This window comes from Anopheles coluzzii, chromosome 2, assembly GCF_943734685.1.
Source record: "Anopheles coluzzii chromosome 2, AcolN3, whole genome shotgun sequence".
In the NCBI taxonomy this organism is placed as follows: Eukaryota; Metazoa; Arthropoda; class Insecta; order Diptera; family Culicidae; genus Anopheles; species Anopheles coluzzii.
In genome coordinates, this window is record NC_064670.1 from 51563164 (window position 1) to 51586887 (window position 23724).

Here is a 23724-nt window from a genome sequence, read left to right on the forward strand (position 1 = left end):
CCGAAGTTTGCCGAAGTTTGACAGTTGATTTGGGCTCGTTCGAAGCGAACCGTTGCGAACCAGATTTTCGAACTCAATTTTGAATCGATCGGTACTATTGCATATTTTCTGTTGTGCGATTGGGAGTGCTAACATGATGGCAACAGAATGTTGCAAAAAATTACTAGATGGCTCATTCTACAAAATCACGGTCGCATGAACGCCGCACACAAGATGATTACAGCATGAGATTAATTCAATCAGGAGCGATTTTTTTTCGCTTTGTCAAAAAAGACAATTTCAAAAAGATCAATAGTACTTCAGTTTCAATTGCATCTAGTAAATTCAAACTGTAGTAACAAACTATCGATCACCATACCATCACCATTGTTTGATTATCTTTAGCTAACTTTATTCCACACTTGTTTTAATGTTTTCTCAACTTTATTCAATGAAAAAGATAATAAAAACATACGCAAATGTTACAAAAGCTTAACCGAGATTGTCTTATAATTTACTCAATTCTGACTTATTGGGGGGAAAATGCTTTTTTATTGTTTGAGTACTGTATGTACTAGTTCACCACAGTAAATGCTTACAGTTTTTCGAAAGAAACTTTAATGTTGCAAAAAAATAAAACAAATGGTGCAATTGTTCTTGCTGCTCTTTTGAAAGATGCTGTTGTCTTTCGGTTCCGTTTGGGAATGAAATTTCATTAATAAACAAAGCATTCATAATAACGAGTGCCATTTACAATGTTCTGGCTAGTTTCATAAAAAAAAAATCATTTGCAGTTCTACCTCAAATGCATATTCCTTCCCACGGAGTCAAAAAAATAACGCAATAGTTCCAATTGCACATGTTGTGTATTATTTATCGCTTTTATTCGATTTTTGTATCCAATCGAGATTAATATTATGATGAGAAACGGTATTATTAAATTATAAAAAAACTAAAGCTACTTTACCTGCTTAGCTTAAGCCAATTAATGACTATCAGGCTTAATTTTCGATCGATACTTTTGATTTTTACTTCGAGAATTAGCTGCTGTACATATATTTTCTTCAGGGATTCTCCAAACAGCCCGAAATCGTAGCTTATACATCGTTTTCGAGATAAATGCCAATCTATAACAAGTCATTAGTTTTTGGCAGACTTCACACACACACACAAAAGTCCAGTGTATTCTGTTTGACTGCCAAGTTTGTAATTTTCCTTATTCCATTTCCTAAAATGCTATAACATTTTTTGACTATTTTTGTCGAAATCAGCAGCCAGCAAGCGCACGTCTAAGCCGCGAGATAAAAAAAGAAAACGTCCAACAGTAAAATTCCTACTGTACTGTTACTGTTGTTGGGGTTTCTCTAATTATGTTCACTAGTCACTAATTCGAACTGAACAAAGGATTCACCTTACAAAATATCATATAATATTCTACATAAGACCCTAAAAACGTCACTTATCGTAATATTAAAATAAAGATAAACTGTACATCCCTATTCCCTGCATTACCATATTGCTCTTTAGTAATCGTCATCGTAGCCATAGTAATCATCATCGTCCCCGGTGTTAAGCATGTCAGCCAGTGATTTGTGTTCCGGTTCTGGTTCAGGTTCCGGTTCCACATCGCCCTCCTCATCGTAGTCATCGATGGTGTCTGCAACAATAATAAAAAGAATCGTTAGCATCAAAGACATGACCCCAGCAACATCATCTCAGCATAAGTAGCCCAATGTCAATGCTACCCGACAGAGCATCCTACACACGCTGCCTGCCTGCCTGCTTACCTTGACCAGTTTTGGTCGTCCCATCTTCCGTAACTTTGGCCGTCTCGTCGTCATCCGCACCCGCCGACGACACGACAGGCAGCGTTGCCTGAGCCGTATGCTTCTTCCTCGACGAGGCCCCAAAGTTTGGTGTAGGTTTCAAATTGCTTCTACCGGCCGCATCAGCCACCGGCGCATCGAACGGTTTCTTTTCCTGCTTGATACCACGCACTGGTGATAACAATGGGCTGCTGCTGCTGCTGGTGGGATTTATCTCTCCCTTTATTTCACTCTTCGCCTCCACCGGTAGGGCTGTTGGTGCGGAAGTGGTCGCTGTTGCCGCGGAACCGGCCACATCACCATCCGTTAACGTTTTCAGTATGTCATAGTTAATCTTGCTCGATATTTTCTTCTCCTGCAGTATCATCTCGATCGCCTCGCGGGCCGATGGCGATGGGCCAAACATCTTTTTCTTCACATTCCGCCGCTTCTTCTTTTCCGGCTTGCCTTCCTCGCGCTCCTTCGCCAGCCGTTCCTCCTTTATCTTCATATCCTTCAGATACTCTTCGTTCAGCTTCTCCCACTGCATGTTCTTCGTTCGTGCCTCCTCCTCCGTCATTATGTACCCATTGATTTCATCATCGTCCAAATCTTCGGTCAATAGTTCACCCTCTCCGACATCACCTTCCAGCAGGAATGAACCGCTGCCCAGCTCTTCACCAGCCGGACGCTCCTTCTCAGTGTTCGCACAGATAGCTCGCAGGTCCGGGCGCATACCTTCCGGGATAAATGATTTGCTACTGTTTGCGCTGTTCTTCTCCCGCCCACCACCACCACCACCACTGCCCGGTGTTTCCTCCTTCAAACACTCGGTTATTACATCCATCGTGGACTCTTCTATAAACTGACCCGTCTCCTGCAACTCGTCAAAGTCCACATTCTTTACCTTGCGCTTCTTCCCCAGCCGGGTCATTTCGCGATCGAGCGCAGCATCGATTTCCGCCTGCAGTTGGTTAAACTCCGTCGTTTGCTCTTCCAGCTTCTGGAGGCGCTCTTTGTCCCGCTTGCGGGCAGCCTTGAATGCGGGCGGATCCTGCTCCGCCTCGAGATCGACCGCCATAAACTCGTCCACCGTTAAGGCGCTGCTGGGCGTTTCGCCAAACTCAAACAGCCGCTTGCGCAGCGTAGATTCGTGGATCTTGACGATGCGTACGATGTCGTTCGGTGTGCGGCTAAAATCGTGCATCCGGGCGGCTAGCAGCAGGGCGGCCCCGCACAACCCCGAAGGACGCCGGCCCGAGTGTATGGAATCCTTCTTCATGCGCTGCACCAAGCGTTGCGCCGTCATTGACACTTCGTGCGTTTTCTCCTTAAATTCCAGCTTGTTTGCGTAGCGCATGATGTAAATGCAGGGATCTAAAATGACGACAGCAAAAAAGGAAAGGAAAAGAATTTAATATTTCGTTATGTATGGGTGCAATATGATTGAATTCTCTTCAAGGTTATGACCATGGCCATGATTGCTCGGTTCAACCAAAGGCTACAGTACAAGGAAGCGAGTTTACTACAGCCAGCGGAAGATTGGTTATAAAAAGGAACTGTAAATTTTCAGCTTCGTAGTGTAAAAAAAAATACATTGGTGCATTTATTGAGCGAATTGTTTTATTTTCAGTAGCACCATTACCGTATCTGATCGTATCAAACTTTTTCGAATATTTTTGCTGTTGTAATTTTTAAACAAATTTAGTACAAAAGTAATTACTCAACTAGTAGAACAAAACAGACGATATTTTATACCTCTGCCTTTGCGAGATTTATGTAACACGAGCAACAGAAGAGAAAAAACACACAAGAAAACCCCCCCTTCAAAGGCGCAAATGCTAAAACCTAATGCCCTCAAACCGGTTCAATTGAACCGGGAAAGTAAAAGTAACTCTTTCATCTATGGCTGCATCTATAAAGCCGACAGCATAATAATCCATGCACCGGTGGAAGCGAGCACGACCAGTTCTCATGCAATGATGCAGTTCACAGCCCAAGCTAGTTCCTGTTTGCAACCACCCACCTTCATACACTGCTCTACCAACTCAATGGTACATTTCTATTCCGGTGTGAATGCAAAAAACAAAAAACAACAGCTTTAAAATTAGCAAGCCACCATTTGTTGCTTCTCTCAAAATTGCTCCGGTGTTTGGCAATTCACTCTTTATTGTTCAGCTGACTTTAAAATCGCAACGATTACTACATGGGCCACACCACGTTCGAGTGATCGATCAGCTGTGGCCGTCACATTTTCAGCTTCGTTGCCAAATATATTCTCCATCCGTGGGCACCAGCTAGGCCGCCAGGCAGGCAGACAGGCAGGCAGATCATCGGAAATACTCACAACAACCACACACACACCCAACAAACCCTCAATAGAATATGATTATAAATGTTGCGACACATTTCCTAACACCACCTAGCGGCTTTCATATCGATACGTGTGATGTTTACATTCGCACAAGGTGAACAAAAATTTAGATTCAAATTAAAGCGTCCATCCGAGTTAAACCGCACCGGAGACACGGTCGTGCTGCAACGGAAACGATAATCGAACATAACCGGCGCACCACCACCAACACGAACGGTGACAAACATCCATAGCGATCGTACCTTTTGCAGATCGTGACCCTTGTCTCCTCCGTTCTGGTCATACTTTCGCCTTCCCATGCAGAAAGAAACATTCAACAGAAAAGAGCGTACAGGAGGGGGGAGAAGAGCATCTTAAGGCTGTGCAATTTAATGCAATCTTGTTGCAACACTATGTGCAAATGCAGTGCCATCATCTTTTCCGTCTCTTTTTCTCCGTAGTGCCATCACCGTAACAGAATGGAAAAATTGGCCCCGCGCGTCTGCATGATCGCCGAAAACCGATCGCCACGCCAAAACAATCCTCCCAACAACAACAACAACACTCCCCGGCGCGGGGAGCATTAAAAGGTAGCAGACGGTGGGGATTCACTACCCCCCCCCCCCCCCACCAACACTTCCACAAGTTGTACATGTGCGCGTGTGTACGGCGGCTGTTGTTGTTTGTTTTGGGTAGGGGATGCAAAAACACGCCAACGGAAAGCACCGGCCAGCGGCTGCTGCGTTGCTAATCGTTGCCAGCAGCAGCAGCAGCAGCAGCACCAGCAGCAACATTCGAAGCGGCGACTGCTCAGTTTGATTTCAGTATCGAAGGGAAGCGAACGTGTGGGATGGTGCTGCCTCGCCATCAAGCGCGCAAGAGGTGTGTTGGTGTGTGTAAAAGAACGTTCGTGTAAATAATAGTGGCCGATTTTAGAACGATCTGTGAGTAAAATACTTGTTTTGAGTAAAAACAAAAAGCATCCTACAGTGGTGAAGTGAGCGAACTATGTTGCAAGTGATGTTGCGGAGCGTTACATTACACAATCATCATTAAACGCACCTTTTTCGCAATCCATCATTTTATTTTGACGGATTTTTACATAAAAACGGAAGAAAAACCTTCCCCTACGACGTGATGAATCACATAAAATGCTCCAACACATTCGCAGACCCATGTGTGCGTGTGCAAGGCCCTGAGAGCTGTGGGCGCCAGAGACCTTCAAAACTGCGACACACCACAGAGCCAGATGGTGTGTGCGGCAAAAATGCGAGCGAAGATCAAAAACCTGCTGCTACGAAAAATACAAGCAGCTGACCGTGAAATGGATAGGGGCATTGCCAAAAAGGCGCAGCGCGCCACAGCTTTCTTACCAACTTCGGCCGCTCAACTTGGCGCTTAGCTCGTAAATAAAAGCTAGGATAGTTGGTGGCTTGGTTGGGGAGGGTAAAATTCTAGGTTTAGTGAAGCACTGTGTTATCAAAGAAACGGATGTAGCGACCGATTTTGTGTTTGCACATTGCTTAAACACAATTGAACACTAAACAACTTGATGCGGAGCACTCCGATCTAGGGAATCCATTGCAACTTCTACCACTTTGGCCAAAGGTGTGGATTTTTTAACGAAGCAAATTTATTGAAACCTCACGACACATCGTCGAAACATCGGGGCCACACTAAACCCTTCTCGCCCTATGCCTCTGTCTGTGGCGGCATTAGGTTCGTTGCTCCACGACGGTTGACAAACTGTGTCAGTAGCTGGTGGTGACTGACCATCATGGTGACGGGGGCAGCCGTTCTCAGCTGGCGACAATTAACCCGGCAAACGGGGACATTCTTCGAGATGGTTCTGCTGTCCGGGGCGAATGGTGAACGAGTTCTAGAACACCACTTGTTGTCTTGCACCCCGCCATGGCCTCGTTGTACTACCCGCGTTGGTTGTTTTTACTTGCGCTAATCGAAAGGAAATCGTGTCTGTCACACTTATTAATCGACGACGGAATGGTGCTAAGGAGAAATCGGTTTTCCGTCCGTGGTAACGCTCTGCGACGCAAATTATGAGACAGTAGTGCCGGTCTTCTTGCCGTAGTCACACACGGCTGACTTTACGCACATTAAACAAACGAAGGGCAAAACGTGTTTCATTAACCACTACTTTTACTCATCATCTTTAAATATAGTTGTGTGTGCGTGTGTGTGTGTGTGTGTTTTAGAATGACATAGTTTCCGAAACCATGCTTGGCTACTCCTTTTATACGGTGTTGGATTACAAGAACATCTCATCGTTTGCCTGGTTTGCGACTGTCTGCATGCACGCCAAACAAAGAACTTCAACAAGCGACGAACCCGCCTGTATGTTCTTACGCTCTCGCCAACCGGCACATGTTGAGCGAATCGTGCCAGCAGCGTTGACAAAACGGTATTTTTGCCCCAGAAGCGCTCAAAAAAATGCGATACCATCCCAAATTCGGCAATACTCTCCCTTGCGTGAAGCGGGAGGGTTGTCGCCAAGAGGAGCGCAACCGTCCTTCAGGTGGTATCTACATTGCGAGCGTTTTTTATTCCTTCTGTATTCAGTAGTGCCCCCCGTGATGTCTGTCCACCCAACATCATGCATAGGCCAAAGTGTAGAAGGAAAAAAAACCCCTCAGATCTTGTCCTTCAGGCGTCAGCGAGCAATTCGTAGATGTGTGTTTTCTCATCGCTCTCTTTCGCCTATCCACCTTCTTTTCTTTTACTGCAGCGGCCGCGGCAACACACACTTTACGGTTCATATTATTTTTATTTTTTTCTTCATAACATAATTTTCAACTTCTACTGTGGCTGCGTAGCCACACGCACCCCTGCCACTTACCCGGTCCACTCCGTCCGATGGCCTTGGGAGATGGAGGAATGCCGAGCGCTGCTGCTGCTGCTGCTGCTGATCTCGCTCGCGCTGGCTTACGGACACGTCTTTTAACCTTGCCACGAGCCAAACCGTCATGTCAAAGTCAACCATCAGTGAGCGATAAAGGTCAGCAGCAGCAGCAGCAGCGGCAACACGGGACAGCACGACGACGATCGCCATTCATTTTTTTGGGCAGATTTAAAATAACATTTGGCTGGAGGTCCCAACCCCCCCTGTTGAAACTCCTTCGCGAGTGTAGTGTAACGGTTGCACACATTCTCTTGTCTCTTCTCAGCTGATCGTCAGTAGGCCGGTCGGTGAGGTTGTTGACTGACTGGTGGCGCACTTAATCGATGCTAGAAAGCATTCCCAAACAAAATCACCCCGAAAAAAAAGTATGTGGACACACACACACGCACATACAGTGCGATGATTGATGGTAAGCGATTTGGCATTGGTTGAAGTTGCAGCATGCATGACAACTTCTTGCCCACGTGCTTTCGGCATTTCACCAGAAACAAACCTCCTCAAAAATAGTTAAAATTGAGTGGTACTTTTTAGACGACAGGGAGAGAGAGAGGGAGTGAGCGAGAATATATGCGATCGAGGAGATTTCTTCATCGAACCGAACAACTCCATGCCTATACTTATTAAGCAATAAAACGCTTTTCGCCCAAAAATAACCAGAAGCAGTTTGATCAAACCCCTTCAATGCTTTCATTTTCTGGTGCAATTTCAAAGCCAGCATAGGAATGCGTTCCTGGATTCTAAATGGAGCATTAACTACCCATTGACGCATTGTCGGATTACGCTTCGCTTGGGAGCGCAACCAGCAGCCCAGTCTTATGCAATCGATTTCCGTGCTGCGCATGCAACTCAATTACATCCCTTACCCCCTACCCTGAACGATTCACGTACACACCACGTCAATGATCAACTAACGATCCCTTTTGCGTGATCGCCTACTACCACCGTTTGGGCGTAGCTACCTACCACCCACCGCATTTCCCCGGCTGAAACCCAAACCCCAACTGTTTGGCGATGCGTACGCAAAGCACACATATTTTCATAACATTTAACGGTTTTTACGTGCTGCACGTCGTGCTGCAACATTGCGTCGCTGCAGTGTCGGTAGGTAAGGTGGCAACCGGTGCTCGGTACCTTTCCTTCCATCATCGAGTGTCATCGCGGGTTAAACAATCACTTGCCGCATTTCCCCTTTGTCTCTTCCTCACTCTACACTTTCGATTGCAATGGCTGGCCAGTCTGGGCTGACGATCAAATGGGACGCAGGATCCCTAGCCGGAGGATCGACGAGGGAGGGCAATTTGTCTCAGCGACATCTCCACCAAGTTAACGTGTTTGTCTGAACCGCAACGGTGGTTAGTGCCGAGTTTGAACCGTAAAGTAGGTTTGAGCATCAGCTTGGAAAGCTCACGCGCGCCCGAACATGCTGGAATATTAGAGAAATTGCACAATGTCCATACACACTCGCTGCAATTGTCGCCAGCTGGAGTAACAACCGGTTGCATAATCTGTGCCGCCGACCCAGCCAGCCAGCCAGCCAGCTTGTCGAGCATATTAATGCAAGTTAGTTGGTCGATTGTCTCTTTCTTCCCCAAAGCCATGGGCGCCCGTATCAAACACATACCCGCAAACACACTAGTTTAGTAGTACGGGACACACACTGGTGCGGCGGCGCATTAAATCGACCGCGTAAAACGTATGGCGATTAATCTTGCAACAGACTGTGCGCACTGGTTTCTACTACCGCACTCGAAAAGGGACCGGTTTGCTCTCGGTTTGCATTGGAGTTGGCGGTTGCAATACCTTCTGGAAGGTACGGTGTTGGCCGTCTAGATGTTGCCGCTGCCCTCTGCCGGAAGCAGGAAGCGATGTGTAAAGTAAACATACTTGCATCGCAACCACACACACACTCACACACTTGGAAACCATGTACAGAGCTGGGATGGATATGATGTACGCCCGTGAACTTTGGGGAAGATGAACGACAACACTCCTATTCGCTTCTCCGATCGAATGTTGTTCTTCCGGTCGGTTGACTTTGAAGTAATTACTATGCATTGCGACATGTAAAAAGTATTACAACACATGCTTGTTGTATGCCTCCGTAGATACGATCAATTTCTGCATCAAACGCATCTTTTTGAAAAATGTCTCCGTTTCCTGAAACGTTCTCGTTTCAAAACAAGTTTCTGTCAGAATATCGGTATTGATTGAACGTACATGTGTTCGATGGATTGCCAAATCCACCGATGAAGTAGAATTGTAGTTTCTCGTATCGTTATTTATGAACAAAACGAAAAGTCATGATACTTCACAGAGATGCAATTACACATAATGCAAAACATATAAAGTTGCTTTCGATCATTTGATTGTGTATTATTTGAATTTTGTAGCAAAACATTGTGCATTTTGTTTAAGTGTTGAAAACTGTACACGGAAAACAAATTTCTATTTAATATTCATACTGGATAATAAGAAAGGAACGTAATCGGTCAAGGCCTTCCTGCCTATATCACTAACGAGCCTGGTTATCATTGTCTTAATAACTACCCACAGTAGGATAGCCAGTGACAGGGAACTGCGCCGAGCTACAGTCGTTAACTCGCACGACTTAACAACATGCCCAGTCGTAGGTTCAAGCCTCGTATTGACCGTCTCGCCGTAGCAACGACTTGACGCTCCGGTTGCATGGTACTTATTAAGTGTCGAAAGCCCATACAGGTATTCCCCAATACAAGCCATATTCGACATACGCGATTTCGCAATACGCTATTTTCTAAATTTGACAGTTCTTTGAGAAAATTGTACTAATTTGACACTTCTTATAATTGGCGTAACGTCTTACGCGGACATGCTGACCTATACAGGCTTTCGTGACTTAATTCATTACCACGCAGTAGGATAGTCAATCCTTGCTACGGGGGGACGGTCCATTCTAGGCTTGAACCCATTACGGTTATGTTATTGAGTCGTTCGAGTTAACGGCTGTACCACGGGACCGCTCCTAATTTAACACATCGAATGTCAAATGCAAAGTTATATCCCTTTTGGTCGAATTTTAAAAACCATTTTAAAATGTATAACATTATAATCTTCAGTTAAAATCAGATCAACTTATTTAGTGGCTAAAAACTACCAATTCAAGCTAAATTATACGTAAGTTGGCTTAAATTTGACTGAAAATCCCGAAATTCGACTTACGCTAATATTCGAGATACACTATTGCCTCCGGTCCGCATTAATAGCGTATATCGGGGAATACCTGTATAGGCCGGCTTGACCGCGCGTAGGTCGTCAAAAAGAAGAAGAATAAGAAGAAAAATAGTCAGTCCTACGGTGTGAGGGGAATCGGACACGGTCCATACGGACATATTAAACCCATAACGGACAGGTTGGCAGGCAAGTCGAGCGAGTTGACGACAGGTTACCACGAAATCGACCAAAGAAAATTAGTCAATTAAGTAATACTTCAGCACAAAACTCATGATTTGCAATGGTTTTTAAAGTTTTCTTTTAGTTCGTCTCTTGTTTACTCTTTCTCACACATTTTTTAGATGTCGAATAGTAAACTCTTCAAGACTAAATATAATTTTTAGCCGAAGGGTTTTTTAAAATTGCAAATGTTTCAAGATTCAAAAAGCAATTTAAGTAAATCGACGAAACATATAAAACATAGCGATCAACCATCAAGCAATGAGGATCTAATGATACCACAATAAATATGCTACCAAATCTATACCCACGAATCGCTCGTACACCATCATTTTCAGTACGTTGTTGGTGTAGAAGCATACGTTCAATCATTACCACAATCGCAAACAGAATGCAAACCCACAATGGAAAAGCAACCGATAAGAGGTAAGTGAGAATTAAGCTTAGGGACAACAAATCCCCGCCCGGAGAAGCGAGCGCCCGCTGCACATTAGAACTTAGCGATGTAAACCATCGGACATTCGCGAAGTGTACCTAAACCACCAACGGGGACCAAACATGACCGAACCCGTATCGTAACCGTCTTATCTTCCGCTGCGCACTGGGGCGTACGGTTTTAATGCGCATCGACCATATCTCAGTCGGGCAGAGGTCAACTTATCGCCTCTTCCAGCAGCAGCGTCCAAGGTAGGACACGACGGCATTGGGGCATTGGAATTCAACCCCGCGCTATTCCATTTCTGCTCCACCCTGTGCGCATTGAGCCAAGACACGCTTTTCGTGGTAGAATTTTGACCCATCGGTATGGTGTCGCCGAGTGTCTCGGGTGCCTTTCAACGACGCTTAACTGGACATCCAATATGGATCGAATTATAGTGTGTTGGCTCGCACCTTTGAGAACCGATCCAACAAAGTGTGTGAGTACGGTGGTAGATGGGCATTGAACTGAATTGCTTTCTCCGTTTTCTCCGTCATAAATACCGCCAAAGTGCACCACAACCATCATCGTCAACAACAATAACAACAACAACAGCATGTGTACCAATTGATTATAAGCAATCGTTTAACCGTGACAGTTGCCTTTCCTACCGTCTCTGTGCACCCTCACAAACAAACGCCACAGGACTCCGCTGCCACCGAGCGCACCCCACCGCATCCCCATGCTCGCCCGCTCTCCCGCTCAAGCGGACACAGTGCGCTGGACATTATAACCAGGTCAAATTGAGCTCCATTAGCGGTTCTATATCGCGGCTGACACACAATTGCTTCCCTTTGCTCAGCACCTCACCCATATCACTCGTCTGTGTGTGTGTGTGTGTGTGTGTGGATGTGTTCCCTCATTCACAATGCCATTACTTATTCATTGTCAGCTTGCAAATTTAGCTTTGGTTCTGGCCGTGGATGGAGCGACAAAACGTGGGGTTGGTGTGCGGAGCGGGCAGAAGGGAAACACAGAGAGAGAGAGCGCGGGTTAACGATTCCACCGGGCGCAGCGAAACGAATGCAATAGTAGCGGGCAAGCAGGCAGCAGCAGTCGTCGTCGTCGCCGTGTCCAAGTCGGCGTCGCCAAGGATAAACATGCAGCGGGTAGCGGGTTGCGGAAACGCAGGGAGGACAACGCATTTGTTATTGTTTTGCTGGTTTGATTAAGTAAAGTGCTACCGTGCAACCCCGTACAGGTGTTTTTTGGTACCTGTTGGCTGCGATATTGAGGTGGGGGGTCACATTCACGTGTTAATACTGATGTATGTGTGTGTGTGTGTTTGGTTTGTTTATCTATTTTGTTGCAGTGACCACGCGCAAGCCTTCATAGAAATCGGAATATTAATTTAATCTTTTTTCTTCTTCTTTCGCTATCGTTTCAGTTCTAAACAACAGCCTTAAATAGTGCCTTTGTCACACTTTGCCCATTAGCACAACACTGTGTGCCAGGGTGATGCTAACGTAAAGTGCCTTCAGGGTTTGAAAACGGGACACACTTACCCCATGTACGGGAAGACTAAAAGTGGGAAAAAGTCGGAACTTCACCGTTCACATGAAACAAGCGTGATAGTGCAGTGCCATTGTCGTCCAGATTATTACACTCTGTTCAAACGCCTGCCACTACTACTACAGGCAGCCAGGGTAGCTGTGCATTTACTCGAGCGATAAGCGCACATCCGCGCGCGCACCCATCGCTGACCAACACAGAACCATTTTCACCATACTTTTATGGGTGTTTGAATTGATGCGTGTACCCATTCGTGCGCTTGGATTCTTCTCTCTCTCTCTCTCTCTCTGTCAAGGAGCTTTTAAGTAAGCCAAAGTCGCAACAACAAAGAAACAAAACAAAACAATGCTAATCCGGTAATGGTTTTGCTTGGCTGAAATAAACCAATCATCATCTTGTGTGTCGTGAATTGCACAGTGTGTTCCACAAGTGTTCTCAGCGCGCTCCCTCAGATCTGTGATGCACACGGTCGCGCAAAATTGGTTGCAAATTAACATCCCATGCGCACTGTGCATGTGTTAGAACAAAGCGCGGCAGCCGCGATATAGCTCGTGTCGTGATCGTGTAGTGGTTTTGAGTGAAGGGCCGCGGGCGAGGGCGCGCGCGCGTGTGTGTGTCGGTGCAAGTGTGAGGACCCGCAGTGCGCACCATGGTGGACATAGGAATGGTAGAGATAGGACTGCAGGACGAGTCTCTAGTCGATCACATCGGTCGGCAGGTGCTGCACTGGATCGTCGGCTACTCCACCGCCTGGTACGCAACGCTCAGCCATTGCGATCTGGTCGACAACTTCAAGAAGGTGGACTCGGGCGCTAAAATACTGCTGCAAGGGCTCGGCGTCAAGACAGGCCACAACGACGACGAGGACGACGACGAGGCAGAGTACGGCGAGGAGGAGTACGACGAAGTGGTGCCGGAAGGTGGAGCGGAGGGCGAGGTTCGACGTGTCGTACGGCAGCGGCGCAGGATACGCCGGGCGGCCGCCCGTGGCTTCGTCAATCGATACCATCCGCTGGTCGAGTACGGCGAGCGAAACTTTGAGAATTTAATGCTGGCCGACCTGATGGAGAACTGCGAACGAGGAATTCCGAGTAAGTGGCCTATTTTCTTTTTTATCATAATTTTCCCGAGCAAGGGGATGGAGGGAGGGAAAGGTGTGTCTATTATGTGTGTGTGTGTGTTTCTATGAGTTGTGCGTCGTAATTGGGAAAGAGTAATTGTATCAAGCAGATCGATAGAGCTATTATCCCAATGACATTGCCCGATCATTGCATCAGCAAACAATTCATTTTATTATTACTTTTGTATTTGAGCCAAACGTTAAAATGGAACCAAAGATTTTAAATTGTGTGCTGAGCTTATACATTGTTTCAACAATTCTATTGGATAAATTTTCCCTTTCGATTGCATGTCCCTTTGTGTGGCGTGTGTCTGTCGGCTGAGAAAGTTTGTCAAATATGTATGGTGTTTACCTTTCACACATGAATCACCATCGAGCAATCGTCTTTTTACAAGCACCCTGGTTGCCCATTGGTTCATTGATTAATTGTTTTGCTTTAGTGTATCCGTTGCGCTTACCAGAAGCACATGTGTGGAACGGTTCGTTCGGTGCATATTTTAAATCGAGCGACATTGAACAGACCATCCCCGGGGGCCATCCATTATTCATTCCGCGTGCAAACTAGTGTTGTCGCCTCGGCCCCAAAAGGTCAAGGTTGCGTTCCACTTTCGGGGCGAATCTTCTTTTTTTCTATCATTTTATCGAACTATGCATTTTTGGGGTGGTTAAGCCGCCAAACAAGTTTTTACGCCGACGACCACATGTTGACTGCCAAACTTTGAGCAATATTCATGGACAAACAGAGAGCTTTATTCCAATCTCTATACCAACAAAGTTTCGCATATATTGCAATAATGCGAAGTTAAATAGTGAAGTTTGCGGCTGATTTTATGATTAACGGCAATAAAAAATGGTGCGACAGGGCAGAGAACCAGCAGGTCGCACTGTAAACCGCTACGAAAGATAATCAAAACAAAACACCAACACCACACGCACACACACCAACCACAACATCAGGCACGCATGCGCACTCACACTTCTTTGCATGGGGCTCGCTGCGTAGGCATAAAAGGGAAGCTACAAACAAAGTACATCTCCCTTCTCTCTCACTTTTTCGTTTGACATATGCCGTTGGTAATGTGTTGGTGTTGTCCAACTGCACAGGAATAGAGAGGGTGATTCGGAGAAAATGCACTTACACCATTGTGCGTTCGCTGTAATGTTTACAATTGCAATGGAGAATTCGAAGTGAAAATTTTACCTTTTTCATGTGTTTTCCCCTGAAGTTGATAATTTTTTTTTATAAAACAAAAAATAACTTCAAAATGGAGCGTAAAATATCGCAGAACCCTACATGACAAGTGATGTAAACAATGCCCTTTGCACGCACACACTCGAACGTTGCTACATTTTTATACGCTCCCGCTCTCTCAGTTGAGCTGGCGCTTCTCTCTCTTCAACAAACGCGTCGACGCGCACCTTCGCTGTCGTAGGAGTGTGCTGAAACTGCTGCCATAGATCGCCCCGAGCAAACGGGAAAACTAAGATGGCTGTCCGTGATGTGAAGTTCGTGTCGTGCTCCAGTAAGATGGGGTTGTGCGTTTTTTAAGAGCTCACAAACCAACGCAACGCAATCAGGCAGCGACACTGCTAAACAAATTCATCGAATCCGTGTGAGGTGCTACACAGAGTGTGAGAAGTAAATTGGATTATACCCCTCCCTGCACGAACGATTCGGCTGGTGAATCGACGACCCAACAAGTGCAACATCATAACGCTGATCTAATTCGCGTCTCGCCCCAACCGCAAGCGGAACGGACCAAAAAAAACCTCGCGAAGAAAATTGCTCTAAACGGAAGCGAGTCTGGAAGAAGCACGGCAGCTTGGTACTACTATGTCCAATCTGTACGCCAAAATATCGCAACGCCCAATGAAGAGAAATGAGGAGCAAATTTTTTCCGTCTTTCCGTACCACAACAGTAAGCTGATTTTCACTTTCCTGTTCTTTGGTGTTTGATGTTTAGCTTAAAAAACCGTTCTTTGTCAAAATTGTCGTCATTTGAGGGTAATAGAAATTGAAAAAAACCCCTTTCTTTCTTTGTTGCTTTACGAATGCTGAGTCACCGATGCAGTCATTTGAGGGGAATGGAAGTTGAAGAATTTGTTCTTTTCCTTTTGCATGATGAAAGATGAGTCACCGATGCAGAGTTGCGGGGAACAGAAAGCAAAAGGGCAATGTATCGAACGATGATGCTGCTGTCCTTTTTCCCTTCCATCGCGCTAGAACTATCGACCCGCAACAATGACAGCTTCGCGTAGCTATGCTGTTCGTATCTGTGCGTGTGTGTTCGTCTGTGTGCATTTGTGTTTCTATGCCCCATTTGCTTGAGCGTGTTTCTGCAGCGGCTGGATTTTGCTAATCGCAGCTGGCGGTGCATTGTGACGTCATCGTCATCATCAACCCCATGACGATGTACTAGAATGCGCATAAAAGGGCCGATGTAGAATCGAGCCTGTCATTCTCAACCCCTTACCGAGACGGGCAACAGCACCGCAGACAAAACACGTTGTCTCCCCCTTCCACCCCGTTTCGAGTTTGGTGTTCACTCCCCCATTCCCCATACAATTGCTGCATCGTCTTGCGCGTCTCCTCCTTCTTGCCCTACTCGGCCATTTCGTGTGTGCCAATCTTCTGTGTGTGCTGTGGGTTTCGGTACTAAATGCTGTGCTTCATGCTTCATGTTTCGCCCCGTTGCAGTTGAGATGTTCAATGTGTTGGCCCCGTTCCATCAGAACAGTGCTGGTGCAGCTGGTGCCGGTGTCGCTGCCGCCGCTGCGGGTGGTCAGAACGTGCGGCTAGAGAACATGCAGGTGACGCAACCGTGCAGCGGACCGTCCTCGCCAACAATTGCATCGCCCGGTGCACTCAGTTCCACCTCGTTCTGTTTGGCCAACGGTGGCGGAATCGGGAGCGTCCTCGGCAGTGGTGGATGCAGCGTCATCTCCAGCACGACAGCAGCCGATACGGCGGACCCGAACTGGCAGGCCAACAAATCGACCGTACGCGAACGCAATGCCGCCATGTTCAATAACGATCTGATGGCCGACATCCGGTTCATCGTCGGTTCCGACGGTAAGTTTAGGCAGACAAATGTCGCATCTCGGCATCTCTCTCCCTCCGGTTGCGTAATCAATGTACGAGTGAGATTATCATTAAGATTGTATGAGCATTGTTTTAATTACGTGTTGTGTGTATGTGTTTTTTCTCCCTTTGCTTTTCTTTTTCATCCGTGTGCAGAGCAAGTGCAAACGATTCCAGCCCACAAGTATGTACTAGCGACGGGAAGTTCCGTTTTCTACGCCATGTTCTATGGTGGGTTGGCCGAAAACAAGCAGGAAATTAAGGTACCGGATGTGGAGCCCGGTGCATTCCTGACGCTGCTGAAGTAAGTAGTCTTCTGTGCGCCAGTCATAGAAAACGACTCATTTGTCCCGTGCACTAAACACCCGCAAATTATATCCCGCTTCAGGTATCTGTACTGTGATGAGATTCAGCTCGAAGCGGACAACGTGCTGGCAACGCTGTACGTCGCGAAAAAGTACATCGTACCACATCTGGCCCGGGCGTGCGTCAACTATCTGGAAACTAGTCTCACGGCGAAAAACGCCTGTCTGCTGCTGAGCCAGTCGCGCTTGTTCGAGGAACCGGAATTGATGCAGCGCTGCTGGGAAGTGATCGATGCGCAGGTATGTTGTGATAGTACTATCACCACCAACAACACCACCACCACCACCACCACCACTTTCGCCATCAGTAGCAATAATAGTAGATCCCGTAGCTATAGTACTAGCAGTAGCTTATTGCGCCCCGTAGATAGGCAAACCGTAGCATCCCTCAAAGTTGCGCTGGGTAACTGCAGCATCAGTATGCCCTCGTCGCCTACTAATCACGACGAAGAAGCAGCATGTCGTCGCTCGACGGGTGCGGTAACGCCGGACGACGAGGATGAAAGTTCTGGCTGCTCCTCAGCCTCGACGGCGATGTCTAGTGCCAGTAATAATAGCGCTGCCGCTGGTTGTGTGGCGACAGTAGCCTCCGTGCCGTTCTCCTTTATTCCAACAATGCAGGGAGAATCTCTATTGTAAGATGTAATAACAGAACTGCACGGAAAACCGTTGTTGCATGTCAAACACTATCACATTCCTCCAAACCGTAGATAGCGAAAACCCTTGCATCGCTTCCATGACCAAATGGAAAGTCGTTTTACCACTTCTTCCCTTACTTCTCTTGGCCGGTTATTGTAATGCTACTAACGCTCGTGTCTATTCTAATCCTTTGTCTCGATGTGTAGCTGTTTCTATTCTCTGTATTCCTACTACGTGCCAATTGTCGAAAATCCCTCTTCAATTAATTCTTTATCTGTTTTTACACTTTTGTGATTACCTTCACCTTGCGCCTGTCTTCTTTCTTAACACTCTCTGAAGCGCACACTTCTATAGATCACAAAAATGCATTGGCAATGGTATTTCTCCATTTCTGCTTACAGTTGTGTACTATAATTGTACACGAAATTTGCACAAAAAGAAATAGCTCAAGCCTCGAAATTCGCCTTGCCATCATGATGTGGAGGATTCATCAATATTTGTAGGTTCTTAACAAACCTGACAAACCTTTTACACATAAAGATAGCTTCATGCAAGCGAAATCCAATTTGCAAATGTAAAGTTTTAATTCACTACCTCCTGTGTATATTTTGATTAAGGTAACAAATGTTGCATCTTGAACATCTTGATTTAACAAATACCCATTGCGCAATGCCATCATGCTTTAGGTGCTTATTAGAACACATAAGTGAAACTGCAATATTTTAAGTTGCTAGAATTGATATTATTCTTTCTGTTGATGCAATGTAGTAGGAATAGTTAGCCTCAGGATAGGGCTTTAATTCTCAGTCCACCCCGCGGACGTATCTGATTGTTGCGCTTTCGATGGGACCCGGATGGTTTTATTGTGTTTTATCATTTTGTTGTGTTGGGTTTGTGCCTCTCAATATCTCAATGTGTCTCTGTGGTTGTGAATTGTTTATGTTTTCTACTGTGGCCTGTGTGTATGTGGTGCGTGTGTGTGTGTGTGTGTGAAAGTATATCTGTATGTAAGCGTAACCACATCGAACGTTTATCAGAAAATCCATCGGTGTTACATATCAATTTAGAGCTAAGCTAGGAGCAACCAATAAAGCAGCGAGTAGGGACTGATGAATGATAAAGGATTTTGGCCAAGGAAGCAACACAACTAGGGCAGACAAGTTGATTGAGCTAGGCCAACATCGTAGGTATAGATCGTAAAGGTCACACCCAAAAGGAAGGTCGACGCGAACAGTGTAATAGTAATACTCAAATCAATCTCGAATTTATCTAAGTGTACCGATGTTGTGTCTCTAGTTGCTGAAGTTTGTCTAGTAAAGGGTCAAACGAATACTCTACTCAGTAACAGTTTGTGTAACGGCAAGATTTTACGCTAGGTTTTTTTATTTCATAGAGAAGAATGCAAATTATTAATGAAAATGAATGAAAATGTAACAAACAACCAAAAATATTGCAGTTTCAATTATCCTATGTTCGGTCGCTCGCTGGGAAGTGTCTTCGGTTTCGATTTCGTTGAATCTTCTTGAACTATTTTTGCGTAAAGTTGTTCGTATTTCAAATGCCCAGTGAGTTGGGTGGCACTGTACTCTCTTCCTATGTATTATCCACGATTCTTTCTTTTATGGTAATAATGCACCTAAGCCTTATCCTCCCGCCCTCTCCAATTGTTGAAGCAAACATCACACTACCTACCTGCCATAGAAGCTGTGGGTCGTCTTCTGAGAGCGTGAAACCAACACCCCCACCCCCCTTGTAAAAATGCTTTCATCATGGCCCGGCCCCCAAACGCTTTCCTTCGTCCAAGTTCTGTCCATCACAACACTTTCCTTCTTTTATTTTCCATTCTCACCCCGTAGGCAGAAATGGCCATCAAATCGGAAGGCTTTGTCGACATCGATCTGAAAACGTTTGAAACGATCCTCGCGCGAGAAACGCTCAACTGCAAGGAGATCCATCTGTTCGAGGCCGCTCTCAGCTGGGCCCATGCCGCCTGTACCAAAATGGATATCGAGCCGACCTCGTCCAACAAGCGACAGCTGCTCGGCCAGGCCCTGTACCTGATCCGCATCCCGACGATGACGCTCGAGGAGTTTGCCAACCGGGTCGCGCAGCTCGGCATACTGACCAACCAGGAGACAATCGACATATTTCTCAACTTTACCGCCAAAAACAAGCCGAAGCTTACCTTCCCGGTGAAGGCGCGGGCCGGCTTGAAGACACAAGTGTGCCATCGATTTGCGTCCTGTGCGTACCGGAGCAACCAGTGGCGCTACCGGGGCCGGTGCGATTCAATACAGTTCTCGGTCGACAAGCGCATCTTCATTGTCGGCTTCGGGCTGTACGGATCGTCAACGGGGGCGGCTGATTACGATGTCAAGATTGAGCTGAAGCGGCTCGGCCGCGTGCTGGCCGAAAACAGCACCAAGTTCTTCTCGGACGGTTCGAGCAACACGTTCCAGGTGTTCTTCGAAACGCCGATACAGATCGAGCCGGAATGTTTCTATACCGCCTCGGTCGTGCTGGACGGTACCGAGCTCAGCTTCTTCGGACAGGAAGGCATGAGCGAGGTGAGCGTCGGTACGGTCACCTTCCAGTTCCAGTGCTCGTCCGAGAGTACGAACGGGACGGGCGTGCAGGGTGGTCAGATACCGGAACTAATCTTTTACGGCCCAATGGGCGTCAGCCAGCAGAGCAGCATTATATCCGCCAGTGCGAGTAACAATACGATCAACAATAATCACACCGCTGCCGGGGGACATACGGCCGGAAAGCAGCCGAGCAATAATTCTGGTGGAAGCAGCAGCAACAGTGTACCTTCTACAACGACGACATCCTCCTCCTCCTCCTCCTCCTCTTCGGCGCATGGTGGTGGTCTCTTGCTAATGGGTGCCGGCGGCAGTTCGTCACCGTCAAACACCCACAGCAGTGACCGATCAAATGTAGCTCCGTTTGGAAACGGGGGCGACAATGATGGGGCATCAACGGCCAGCGCTAATGCTGCCGGAATAGCAAATTGGTTGCCGCCGTCGGTTGCAGGCGTGTCTGCTGGACAGCAACAGTTACTGGCAGGTACTGGCGAACCAACAGAATGAACTACCGTCACTAGCGGCGCTTTCCGAAACGAGAACAGAGATGTGCTTTGAAACAAAGATATAATTCATATGTAGTGTTTGCAGCGTCTATTCAGTCTGCTGTGCACAACAAGATGGTGTAAATCATAACGTTTGTGTAGAAATCTCAACGCACAGTAGCGAAACAAACATTACCAAGAAATGTCCACTGTGTTTTGCTCTAGGTGAGATGAGCTTGGGAAAATTAATTACTACATTATTCACACTTTTCCGTAGAAACAAAAAGAAAATTAACCTTATGCACCCGCTTTGTAGCAGTCGCTTAACAGGGAAATAATTTTACTCAAATAGCATGTTAGTCCCTCGTCAGAGACAAAGATCGAGGTTTGATTCTTCTAGAGCTTTCGTCTTAGGTCTTCCAAACATTTTTGTTAGCTTGTTTTTTTTTTGGCATTTTTACTATCTTTTCCCAAAAAAAATTAGCAGAATTTCTTAACATTAGCATAGAGTGAAAGCAGCAATTTCTTTGGTAAGATGCAAAATGGTGACCATTGCATGGCCGCCCTTCGTTATGACTGAGATTTTTTTAAAGTTTTACCACACACACACACAAATGCCCTCAACAAAATCTTACACTCCACCCTTGCTTTTAATTTCGTAACATATACCAAGCAGCTATTCACGATCACAGACAGAGTAGACTTCCCAAAAAGGGATTTACGGTACAACGGGGTAGAAGTCAACACACAATCAGACCATCTTCAACCAGAAGTTGGTGAGCACAGGCGAATGTGGGACGAGAGAACAAAGAAAACGGTTTCCTTTTTAGCATGTAAGTGATACAGGAAGATAGAGCTAAAGCGTGGTAGGAACGGGAAATATAAGGGTCAGCATCGTCAGCAATAGATAGCACACAGGCCCTGGGCGGAAGCGTACTCCAAACCCCTACTTGATAAAGGGAAATAGAGATGCCCGTCTCGGGCTACCGGATGTGCATGGGTGGCAAATTCCTTACAATACCATAGCCAAGCAACTAAAAACATATTTTGCGCACGAATGTCGTTCATCTATATTTATGTTGTTATCATTTGGTTTTGTTGGGCACGAGGCAAAGCTTCATCGTTCAAAGTCAGGTATCAAAAAATTTAGACAAATTCGTTAAAGTTGGCATGCTTAAGTTAATCCCCAAGAGCATATGCGTTAACGTAAACAAAATTTAAGCATCAAAATTTTGCTCTGTTCGTTGGTTATTTTTTATGTTCAAACTCGAAATCGTTCCGTTTCCAGGGTTTGCGAATGGTTTGCGGAAAATTGTTCGCAGTCCAATTCGCTGCGTTATGCTAGTGCCCTTAACTGACAAAAGAGAGAGAGAGAGAGTGTGTGTGCGATACTATAGTGGGGAAAGAATGTGAATATGCCATGCCGTGAAGGCACTGTCACAGACGATATTATTGAAATGCGCGATCTATATACTTATATATATATATATATTACAAATTTGAATCGATTACTGAATAAAATATCGTAGATGCAAACCAGGCGGTCTGTTATCGTGTTATTGGTACGTGTTTGAACATGAGAAAGGTCTCTCTTTGAAAATATACTCTTTGCAAGGGTACAATTAGAACCTATGGGGACCATTTCTCCTGCATCTCAAAACTAACAGATCTTTCCGATCGGGTGATAAAAGACTCTTTATCGAGGTTCTAACATGCCTTTAAGCATTTGATGGGAAAACAATGTCACGGCTGTCGCCCTCAGCGCTTCTACAATCGAATGACTGAATTGTTCCAATCACCACATCAACCGAAGCAAAATTCCCATCAATGAAGCGTAAATAATGTAATAATCGACCAGGTAATGTACTCACCGATGGATGGAATATTGAGGCAAAGCGATTGAGAAAGTTTGAGGTAAGTTCTACCAAGCTCGTAGCAGCAAATCTGCAACACATCGCTTATGTCGATCAGCAAATCTAAAAACAGTGTGCATAGAAAGTAATCATCCTGGCTTCAAACAGTCCGGCCACACTACTTACGAGACGTTCCCTCCGTACGGCACGTGATGTAAACGCAGGCCGCATAGATGTGCGTATTGCGCCGGCCACGGGTCAGATTGCGTATCAGGGCCATCTTGAAGAAGTTGCAGGCCGTTTCGATGCAATGGTTGTTCAATCGCAGCTGGCTGCACAGGTGCGTAATACCCTGGCGAGCTTTACGCAGCGTAACCTCGCGCGATTCGGTTCCAGTGCTGACCTGAAACTTTCCATACTGCGTTGCACCGCCGCGCGAATCGGACGCCACGAACTGGCCGACCGCGCTTGCTGCACCGTGTGCATTCTCCTCGAACTGCACCTCCGATACGATGATGTTGTCCTCCAGCACCGACCCACAGTTCGTGCACACGGCGTCGCCCCGTGCATTGTCGACCTCGATGTCGGCACTTCCACAATTGTTACACTTCCGTCCGGAGGACATTTTATCGGCGCTCTGCAAGCGACCGCAAATCCGCAATCCGCTACGGTTCGGCGAGGCGCAGGTCGGTGCGTTTTCTTTCGATACGTTTAGCGCTAATGCGATGCGAGGATTCTCCAGCAGGGTACGAAAAAACTGTGCAGTGTAGCTGTCAGTTCTAGGAAGCAAACAGGTAGGGCAGAAGAAGAAAGCAGCATCGCAGCTCGTAAACACGGCTTTTCCGTAAACAAACCGCTGTCATCTGCCCGGGAGATAATTTTGAGTTGACAGTTAGATGCAGTTTGATGCCTTTTGTGCCACCGTTTTGTGTTTTGCTGAGCCAAATTAAGCAAACAGGAAAAAGGTGTTAATATGAAATTGTCTCTAAAAAATGGAAATAAAAACGCAAGCATTCCTCCAAAAATAATAGTCATAATATTTTCTCTTTTTCATCGAGCATTTAATTGGTTCAACAATTTTTTTGTTTTTGAAAGGCAGTACCGTTTCCAGAGCCTGGTTTT

General features: G+C 46.1%; 2 protein-coding genes across 6 annotated transcripts; one reads left to right on the plus strand and one right to left on the minus strand.

The window, feature by feature from the left end:
• Positions 1–828: 828 nt before the first annotated feature.
• Positions 829–23518, minus strand: LOC120950782 (transcription factor IIIB 90 kDa subunit). Its single transcript, XM_040369078.2, has 4 exons — positions 22789–23518; positions 22621–22725; positions 1767–3161; positions 829–1636 (listed from the first exon to the last, which is right to left on the minus strand). The coding sequence occupies exons 1-4, from the start codon at positions 23225–23227 to the stop codon at positions 1503–1505; spliced, it is 2073 nt and encodes a 690-aa protein (XP_040225012.2). The 5' UTR covers positions 23228–23518; the 3' UTR covers positions 829–1502.
• LOC120950781 (BTB/POZ domain-containing protein 6-B) lies at positions 4943–22289 on the plus strand. Of its 5 annotated transcripts, none has more exons than XM_040369073.2 (6): positions 4943–5081; positions 12349–13564; positions 16292–16666; positions 16832–16979; positions 17064–17280; positions 19536–22289. In XM_040369073.2, exons 2-6 carry the CDS (start codon positions 13123–13125, stop codon positions 20769–20771), a joined length of 2418 nt encoding a protein of 805 aa, XP_040225007.2. In that variant the 5' UTR covers positions 4943–5081; positions 12349–13122; the 3' UTR covers positions 20772–22289. The 5 variants fall into 5 exon arrangements, with proteins under 5 accessions (XP_040225007.2, XP_040225010.2, XP_040225009.2 ...); XM_040369076.2 differs by lacking the exon at positions 4943–5081 and adding an exon at positions 11427–11698; XM_040369075.2 differs by lacking the exon at positions 4943–5081 and adding an exon at positions 11891–12228.
• Positions 23519–23724: the final 206 nt, after the last annotated feature.